Below are 9,680 nucleotides of genomic sequence, written 5' to 3' on the forward strand. Positions count from 1 at the left end.
TTTGAAATAGTTTGAGCACTTGTAAAATTTGTGAAAATTTTATTCAATTGTATTATAAAATTTGTTTGCATAAATAAACTGTCTGTGCTGTATTCAAAAGCTATAAATTACAGGTACATAGAGAATAAAGGAAAACAAAACCAAACTAACTAATACGCCTAATTACTTTAGTTATGCACCCAAATATAACTCGTATACACCCAAATATATACCATAAATACCTAAAATCCTAAACCCTAAACCCTAAACCCTAAAACCCTAAAACCTAAACCCTAAAACCTAAACCCTAAAACCCTAAAACCTAAACCCTAAACCCTAAACCCTAACCCTAGTTATGCACCCAAATTTAACCGGTAAACTCCCAAATATATACCCTAAATACCTAAAACCCTAAACCCTATACCCTAAACCCTAAACCCTAGTTATGCACCCAAATATAACCGATAAACACCCAAATATATACCCTAAACCCCCTAAAATCCTAAACCCTATACCCTAAACCCTAAACCCCTAAAACCTAAACCCTAAACCCTAAACCCTAAGACCATAAAAACTAAAGAAAACAATAATTTGTAACATAAACAGCAGCATCTGAAAATATATAAAATGTAAAATGTCAAACACAAGAAAATTCAGTAATACACCCAAAAAATTGAGCTTTACACCCAATATTATATTACTATACACCCAAAAAATTATCCCCTGCTGCTGGTTCCCTGAACTGATAATTCATAACATGTCCATGATATGGGCTGGAATTTGGACGCACCGCTGATGCAGCATCAAAGAGGTTTTAACTGGAAATAATAAACTCACATATTAGCAAAAACTATTAACAAGAAAATTAAACTCAATCACCACATATTTAAAGAACATCACTTTTACCTCATTTAGAGCTTTCGTTTTCTTCTTCTTTGAGACATTTGCAATCTGTTTGTCCAACTTTGAACCTAGCCTATTTTTTGGACGTCCTCTTGTTTGAACCCTTGGAGAGTTTTGAAGCTCGTTAACGGATTCCATGTTGGCATCTTCGTGAGATAACGAACATGTCCCCTTCCTTTTGGCTTTCAGTTCTTCCATCTCAACCATGACATTATCGTACGCACGATGAAGAATGGCAGTCAGCTCCTCCAATTCTGATGCAAATTCGCAAATATTTTGCGAACAAAACACTAATTCGTCAAATCTCTTGCTTCTTGGCTCCAACAGTGGCTCGTCGTGGCTGCTCTTGATGTGTGTGTGTCGCCTCTTTACCTTCTTGCTCCATCGTTCTAATATATATCTTGGTGACACTTGGGTTACTCGTTCAAAGCTTAACACGCTTAGTGCGTGACGGCACAATATCCCTCTTGACTCGAATAATAAGCATTGCCATTTCACTTGGGCTGCTACTGAGTCGTAAGTAATCACAAACTTGTTGAATATTGAGCTGGAAACTTATTCTCCAACTTCATAAACTGAATAGCCTAGAACGGAGTTCGTTAATCTTGTGATGCAATTCGCCTTCCCTCTGAATTGTGTTTGGACTTTCCTAAACTTTTGGTGAGTGTACACATGTTGAACTGAGCTTCAATGGAGGATTTTGTTGCACACGGTATCATCGTATGAAAATCTGCAGCATCCGATTCTCTCTCTGCTTGCTCCCTGCTTCTGAGGCAATTATCGTATTGTTTGACAAAATGAATAAGCGAGCTGTTATGGGTAATAAACTTGTTAAAAAATAAATGCATGCTCTCGCTCCTTTGTGTGCTTCTCATCTCGGACCAGAAGTGGTGATCCAGATAAATTAGAACTCATATATGACGGTCTCCATAAAGATCTGCAAAATGCACCCAAATCAGACTATAATGCACCCAAAAATTTGCAATTCGCACCTCTGCTGCAGATTTTAAAAAATATTACCTGAAAGCCACTTGTTGTCCACAAGACCATACTTCAGGAGAAAATCATTCCAATTCTTATCAAATGATCTTTACTATGAGAGTTCCAAACAACTTGGCTCATTTCTTGTTCGGTTTCTGCATGTCCCTTGTACCCATTTAATTTGCTTGGAATCTTCTTCGTGATGTGCCAAATACCAGATTATACCTGAAACAGATTACCACAAAACAGAATTATAATCAACAAAATGCACCCAAATAATAATTCTTTGCACCCAAAAAATGCCGATATGCACCTCTGCAGCAGATTCCTAAAACAACATAAATACAGCATCATAAACCAGAATACCATGTTACCTGTTTGTATTGTAGGTGCTGTCAAATGAAATAACATCTTCGAAATACTCACAGGCAGCTCTGCTCCTTGCATCTGTCCAAAAAGCAAGCTTAATGAACTGATCGTCCTCGAGTTCGAGCTCAAAAAAGAAATTCTGATTCTTCTCTTTCATTCTTAATAAGTATTTCCCAAATTCTTTTGCATCCTCTTGTTCCGAAACATTCCGCACTTCTCTAGTGATGTAATTTCTCACGTCTTTTTCGATAAAATTTAACTCGCGGTGACCCTCGGTTGCTACAACAAATGATTGGAAAGTTTTGCTAGGTTTGATGCCGGCTTCCTCGTTATTCTCTATTGTACGATGCACGGACATGCTTAATTCCCTGTGCTGTTTGAGCATCTGTACTTGATTTGAACAGTAAGGATGTGAATGATGCAACAAGACATTCGAAATGATCCGAATACCAACATCCTTCAATACATGTATATAAATTCTTGCAGGACAATTTAAACCAGCTGAGGGATTTGTCTTCTCGGTGGGAGATATTTTCGATTTCCATTTTTCCCCTCTAGTACGTGTAATCAATTGATTCATAATTTTGTTTCCCTTCTTATTTGTGCACCGAACTCTTGTAGAAAAACCTGCAACCTTTGAATAATTATTGTAGAATTTTGCAGCTTCGTCAAGGGTTTTAAAAGTCATCCCAATCTTGGAGACAAACTTGTCATCAACTGCACAGGAGGTCTGCTAAAATACACTATATTAAAATAATAAACTGTAATAAAATGTAAATGCACCCAAAAATTTCTAAAATGCACCCAATTATTACTGATCTACACCCAAATGTCTGATATAAAATAGACAAAATTATTTTAATTCTAAGGAGAACTAATGCATTAGATTCAATTCAAATGAAGAAGAACAAACAACAAATATCACAGGCAAAGTTTACAGATTATTTAGCTACACAATCAAAAAACTACTAATCAGATTCAAATTCAAATTTAATTACTAACTAAAACTAAATCACACCTGAAGAACATCATTGGATTCAGTTTCAAATTCCACTTCGCTCTAGTTCACCTGAGAATCTGAAGTTGAATCATCCATCATCTTCAAACACAAAACAAAACGAAAAATCTGACGTAAGGCAGAGAGAAACGAAGGTAAAACACAAAGGAGAAGGCGCAGAAAAAAGGTCAAAAGAGATCGAAGAGAGAACACAAGGAAAAGTAGTAGAAATTGAAAAAAAGGAAACAAAATCTTTTTAAAAAAGGAAATTAAATATTCGCGCATTGATTGATTGAAAAATCTGTTAAGTAGGCGCCTAAAATATACATCCAAAGAGTAGCGCTTTTTAGGAATAAGAGGTATTCATGACTTGTAAGACTTATATAGAAAAAAAATTTGTATGCGAAGATTTGCTGATCTAACAAATAACAAAAAACATCTCAATCCGGACTGAGTTTCGGGTCTTGAACACTCCTATGTCCTAACACCCAAGACCCAACCCAAAAAGATGCTATAGGGTACAGCAGCTATGGAAGCTGTCGGCGCGACACAGCGAGAAAGAGAAAATTAGTTTTGGCCCAAGAATAAAAAAAATAAAAAATGCAATACATTAATACAATATATAATGAAAGTAAAACCCTAATTTGAGAACCCTTCTGTGTAGCCTCCGCGAAGAGGAAGAACAAGCTGCAATCGCCGACATGGTAATCAATGTTTCTTGTTCGTTCCTCATGCTTAAAATCGATATTCTCCATTCTTCGATCTGTTCTCACCACGCACTCTTCTTTTTTCAGGTGAAGTACTCCAGAGAACCCGAAAACCCCACCAAGTGTATGAACTATTTTGGTCTCATTGAGTCTTCAGATCCTATTAGCTTATATGCAATTTATTGAGCGTTTTTTTTTGTTTTCATAAAATTTACATTCAAAACGATGTTAACAGTTACTGGAATTTGTTTTTATTTTTTATCTTTTGGCTCAAATTGTTGATTTAAGCTTAACCTGTTGTAATGGTTGCAACTGTAGCTTGCAAGGCTAGAGGCTCTGATTTGAGGGTTCATTTCAAGGTACAATGTTCTATTTTCCTTCGTAATAATTTACTACTCTTACATTAAATACCTAAATTTAGAGCTAGGCTAAATGATATTTGTAGCTCTCTGTCATGTTTCATGAATTTCATCAATTTTTCCTTTATTTATCTGTGTGTATGTAAATAGATGGGTTTTTGGAAGTGGAGATTTATGGTAGATGATTATGGATTGTGAGCTGGGTATCTCTTGCATTTGCATGCCTTAGTAAGTGGAATAGTTTAATTAATGACCTTAAGTGTGTGTTTGTGTGCTGGGCATATATCTTTATCTTGCTTGCCTCATTAACTGTTCAACCTCTTCCCTTCCTTCGCTTGCTTTTCCTCGGTCTGCTGATCTCCTCCAAAGTTCCAACTGGCAAAGCCTAGTGGCTGATAATTTCTGGTTTAATTACAAATCTGATTTATCAATTGATGCTTCTATCCGGTGGTCCCTTGTAAATCATTTTGTACATTGCTTTATCATTATCAATAATGGGTTAATTTATTTGTCTCTTTTGTTGATGAAAGTTTGATATAGCAAATTCCATATTATGTGAATAAAAAAGATGGCTTATATTATTCATTCAATTATTCTCTGTTATTGAGCGGTGATTAAGAAGTTTTCTTTTACAGAACACTAGAGAAACTGCCTTTGCTATCAGGAAGTTGCCGCTTGTTAAGGCAAAGAGGTATTTGGAGGACGTTTTGGCCCACAAACAGGCCATTCCATTCCGACGCTTCTGTGGTGGTGTTGGGAGGACTGCCCAGGCAAAGAACAGACATTCCAATGGACAAGGACGCTGGCCTGTAAAATCAGCTAAATTCATCCTTGATTTGCTCAAGAATGCTGAGAGCAATGCTGAGGTGTGTGTGCTGCATTGCATGACCGTGTTTGATTTTCCATGGCTTGCTTCTCTTTGAAATTGTTTTCGTTTGTGCAGGTGAAAGGTTTGGATGTGGATGCTCTCTACATTTCCCACATCCAAGTCAACCAAGCACAGAAACAAAGACGCCGCACCTACCGTGCTCACGGAAGAATCAATCGTAAGTTATAATCTTAGTACTCTAACTAGGGTGATTCCCGTGTTTTGTAAATCTATTTTATCTTTTGGTTCCTTAATCTATTTCTCACGGAGCTTTAATCTCCTTTTATTATATTGATGTTTAATATGATTACAAAAGATAAGTATATGAAAATTGGAGTGGTTAATTCTAACGAGTGTTGCCATTGCACTCTTCATAATATTGGTTATGACTTTTGTTGTCAGCCTACATGTCATCTCCCTGCCACATAGAGTTGATCTTATCCGAGAAGGAAGAGCCTGTTAAAAAAGAGGTATTGATTTTACCATGTTTTAAAAATTTTGATATGATTTTCATGTTGCATCAAATGTTCATTTATTGTTGTTCTTGTAGCCGGAGTCCCAGTTGGCAACAAGCAAGAAGTCTCAAGGCCTTCGTAGTGGTGCTTCATCCTAAATTGCTGTCGATGCAGATGATTGAGTTACTAAATTCCTAGGTTGTTAGTTTTGTTACTCTGTTTGCCCTATATTTGTCATGGATCGTTTTTTTGAATGAACAGCAATTTTGTTCATATATTTTGCCAATTTAATTTCAGATTATGGGAAATTTGTTATGGAAATCTTTTGCCAATTTTTTGCAATTAGTATTTGGATATTTCCTTAGTATTTAACTTTTGCAATTATACTTTGATAGAATTATAAGATTTTGGTTGATGATATTTCATGTAGTGTTTTAAATTTAGAAGATATTAGTATTTTTACCCGTAATAACATTACGGGAATATAAATTTTTTAAAATTACGGTCTATTTTGTTCTGACAGTATAGATTATGCATGACAAAAGAATTATAAAAGCAAATTACTTTTACAAAAAAAAGTTGTAGATTGACAAAAGTCTTTGGCTAAAAAGATTAATCTCTGTAGATAAAAAATCAAGCAATAAAATTTTTAGTTATTATTTTTATGTAAAAAAGTCTAATTTTTTATTTGAATGATATTATTTTGTTAATTTTGTTTTTTGTAGAACAAAAAAGTAGAAAAAATGGAGAATAAGAAAAAAGAAAGAAAGATAAAGATGAAGAATGAGAGTGAAAGTGGGATTTTGTTAATTTTGGAAGAAAAATTTTATTTTAATTGTAATAAAAAAATATTGGATGACATATTTTGATTTGTCAAATTACTAATATAAAATATAAATTATATATAGAGTGAAAATGGTAGAGAAAAATAAAAAAATGGAGAGAGATAGATATAAAATATAAATTATATATAGAGTGAAAATGGTAGAGAAAAATAGAAAAATGGAGAGAGATAGATGAGAGAATTTAAGAAATGAGTTTATTAATTTTGGAGAAAAATATTTTCTCTCAATTTTAATAAGAGAGTGTCATATGACATTTGATTATTAAATTAGCTAGTAATATATGATACATAATATATGTATATTTCAATTTCAATTTTAATATTTCAATTTTAATTTTAATGCAATTAAAAAATGTCATGTTGCACATTTTGATTGTCAAATTAGTAATTAATCCTTGATATTGATAATGATATCTAAAATAGATAGAGTGATTGAATGAATGAGAGAGATAGAGAAAGGAAGAAGGAGGAGAGGAGAATTCTTTAATTTTGAAGGGAAAGATTTGATTTCAATTGCAATGAAGGAGTGACATGTGGCACATTTTAGTTGTAAAATTAGTAAGAAGGAGGGAAGAATTCTTTAATTTTGGATGGAAAGATTTAATTTCAATTACAATAAGAGAGTAACATGTGGTATATTTTAGTTGTAAAATTAGTAAGAAGTAGATGAGAATTCCTTAATTTTAAAGGGAAAGATTTAATTCTAATTGCAATGAAAAAATGATATGTGACGTATTTTGGTTGTAAAATTAGAAATATATAAAAAATTTTAAATTTATTTATTATTTTATTATAAAACAATTTTTTCAGTTAAACCGCAGTTAATCTGATTGAATTAGTGAATCAATAACTTAACTTATTTAATAATCAGTTTGATTCTTAAAACCTTAGTTATATGACACTTAACGTAACGTATCATCATCTAAAATAATTTAACTTAATATTATATCTTTCGGTAATTAATTTAATTAATCAATTTTTAAAGACCAATTTAAATATCAGTTAATATTCTCAGTGACGAATTTAAATATTAACCCATTAAAAATGGAACTTAACAACCCTTCTTTTCCGGAAAACTTACAAAAACTTAGGCTTTGTGCTTGTGAGATTCCACTCTGTACTGAATCATTCCGATTTTCCCAATTCGGAAAGCGAAGTCGAAAATGGGGGGAGGCCACGGCGAGGGCACAACCTACAAAGGCATAACCATACACCAACCTAAGCGGTGGCACACCGTCGCCGGCAAGGGTCTCTGCGCTGTTATGTGGTTAGTTTCGCTCGTTCCTTTTCTCCGTTTCGATCTGCAGTCGCTACTGATCCATATTCACCATGTCTCGGTTTTTGTGTTCTCCAGGTTTTGGGTGTTTTACAGAGCAAAGCAAGATGGTCCTGTAGTATTGGTAAATTTTTCAATTCTAACCTCTCTCAAGCTTTCTTTATTTCCATTTCTATCAAATTAATCAATCCAATTATTGATTTTTGTGTGCGTTTTTTTTTATAGGGTTGGAGGCACCCCTGGGAGGGCCACGATGATCATGGCCATGGTGGTGGACACTAGGTATGATCTTCCTCAATTTCCTCATCATCTTAGTGTTGGAGACTTGAGTTAATGGAATGTGTTATTATCTTCATATTGTATATAAGTTTTATGCACACCCTACTTGTTATAGTAGACAAATAAGCATGGATATGATTCTATGATGGTCTATAAGTGCATCAAAGTTAAACTTATTGGTTATTGCAATAAAATGCCGGCATTCTACACCCAATGTGTCCATTCTGTTGCTGGCATATGCTATGTGGTTGCAATATTTTTGTAGTTGATGGTTATTTTGTTGTCTAAGATCAGTGTTGTTACTTATTAATCAAACTATCAATAGTTAATAGATCATTATAGACATCTATGTGTTACAAACATTAGAAATCAAAGTCCAAAAACAGAAGAAAGGGAACCATATTATCAAATCTGATGATACTTTGATTTTTTTTTTTACCACCATTATGTTTTTGGAAAAAGATTGGGAAGCAACTTTTTTTTGCCAACATTTTTCTTTCCCTTGAAATTTATTTTATCCTCCCTTTAATCTTTGCTCGTCTACTACTTCGTTGGCTGAAAAAAGTTGCTTTCCTAGCAAAACCATACATTTTTTTCTTTGTTATTTTGCGTGGTGACACCATGAGATATAACTGATCCTTGTTCAACTGTGGGATTTTAAGGATTATGCGGTTTTCTTCAAAAGTTTCTTTCTATTTTTTATGATATACCTGGTCAGATTGGTTGTTGGTTTGTTCCTAGTTTGTATATAAGAGATATATGGTGTATAGTGTATACAATACACAACTTAGTGTTTGGTAAACATTTTGACAAGTGATTGAGATTTAAAATTTCATCTAAATATAGAAAGTCCATAGACACACAAACAGGGAGGGAAAAAAAATTTCAGAGGATAATTTACGTAGTGATGTCTAACATGTATGCATTTGATTTTGCGGCAGACATCAGCTCAGGAAAGGGGAACAACAAATCTTGAAGAGTCTGTGATTGCCGTTAGTTTCAAATGTTTACCTTATCGCATCAAATAAATTTAAGCTTAAAAAGAAGAGATTTATTTTGCATAATTTCATGAACATTAATATTGTGCTTTCAGAACCATACCCTGTCAACTTTGGCGATAGTTATGGTTGTCTGGATAAATGTTTCATGTCTTTTGCCATTGGGAGTAATTTATATTATAGACTCAATATTTGTGTATCTAATTGAGCACTTTGGTGTTGTTGACAATCCTTGCCTATGATTTGTTCTACCAATAACGATATTAAATTACTTTCAGAGTAAATAAAACATTATGACATATGGTTTTTGATTTTGTTAAAAGTATGGGTTCTCACAAAACCAAGTATACAATAGAATTGTGTCAGGTATGCGCTCTCTCTGTATATATAAATATCAAAAATGTTATTTATACACTAAAATTAGTCATTAAAATTAATTACTAATGTATTTGTGTATAAATATATGTAGTTTAATTTATTTTTAATGTGTATTTATATTTCAATATGTATTTTATACTAATAATTGGTTTTAGTATATATATAATATTCTTATCCTTATTCTTTGTCGTCTTTCAAAGTTGGTATAACTCAAAAAGAGTATACAAAACATTACTGTGATTGGATATTTTGTAATGTGTGAACTCGAAAATTAAATCGATTTTATT

The 9,680-nt window shown here is 33.3% G+C and overlaps 2 protein-coding genes across 4 annotated transcripts in view; both read left to right on the forward strand.

Moving 5' to 3' along the window:
• On the forward strand, positions 3,808 to 5,985 carry LOC107630155 (60S ribosomal protein L17-2). Its single transcript, XM_016333217.2, has 7 exons — positions 3,808 to 3,933; positions 4,024 to 4,060; positions 4,255 to 4,295; positions 4,931 to 5,161; positions 5,239 to 5,341; positions 5,566 to 5,633; positions 5,714 to 5,985. The coding sequence occupies exons 1-7, from the start codon at positions 3,931 to 3,933 to the stop codon at positions 5,774 to 5,776; spliced, it is 546 nt and encodes a 181-aa protein (XP_016188703.1). The 5' UTR covers positions 3,808 to 3,930; the 3' UTR covers positions 5,777 to 5,985.
• LOC107630156 (NADH dehydrogenase [ubiquinone] 1 beta subcomplex subunit 2-like) overlaps positions 7,517 to 9,680 on the forward strand; it is a 5,549-nt gene continuing 3,385 nt past the window's right edge. For 2 of the 3 annotated variants that reach the window (XM_021118501.1, XM_021118502.1), the window contains exons 1-3: positions 7,545 to 7,729; positions 7,817 to 7,862; positions 7,964 to 8,020. In XM_021118501.1, the coding sequence (XP_020974160.1) occupies positions 7,626 to 7,729; positions 7,817 to 7,862; positions 7,964 to 8,020 (207 nt within the window). In that variant the 5' untranslated portion in view covers positions 7,545 to 7,625. Of the gene's footprint in view, positions 7,730 to 7,816; positions 7,863 to 7,963; positions 8,021 to 8,958; positions 9,315 to 9,680 lie in introns of those variants that run through there. The other variant, XM_016333219.2, reaches the window with a different exon arrangement.

This window comes from Arachis ipaensis, chromosome B03 (assembly GCF_000816755.2).
Source record: "Arachis ipaensis cultivar K30076 chromosome B03, Araip1.1, whole genome shotgun sequence".
Taxonomy (NCBI): Eukaryota; Viridiplantae; Streptophyta; class Magnoliopsida; order Fabales; family Fabaceae; genus Arachis; species Arachis ipaensis.

Bases quoted from the DNA above. Each gene is read 5' to 3' on its own strand.
- LOC107630155 (XM_016333217.2), top strand. The intron at 5,342-5,565 runs GTAAGTTATAAT...TTTTGTTGTCAG, and splicing joins TGCTCACGGAAGAATCAATC to CCTACATGTCATCTCCCTGC. The intron at 5,634-5,713 runs GTATTGATTTTA...TTGTTCTTGTAG, and splicing joins AAGAGCCTGTTAAAAAAGAG to CCGGAGTCCCAGTTGGCAAC.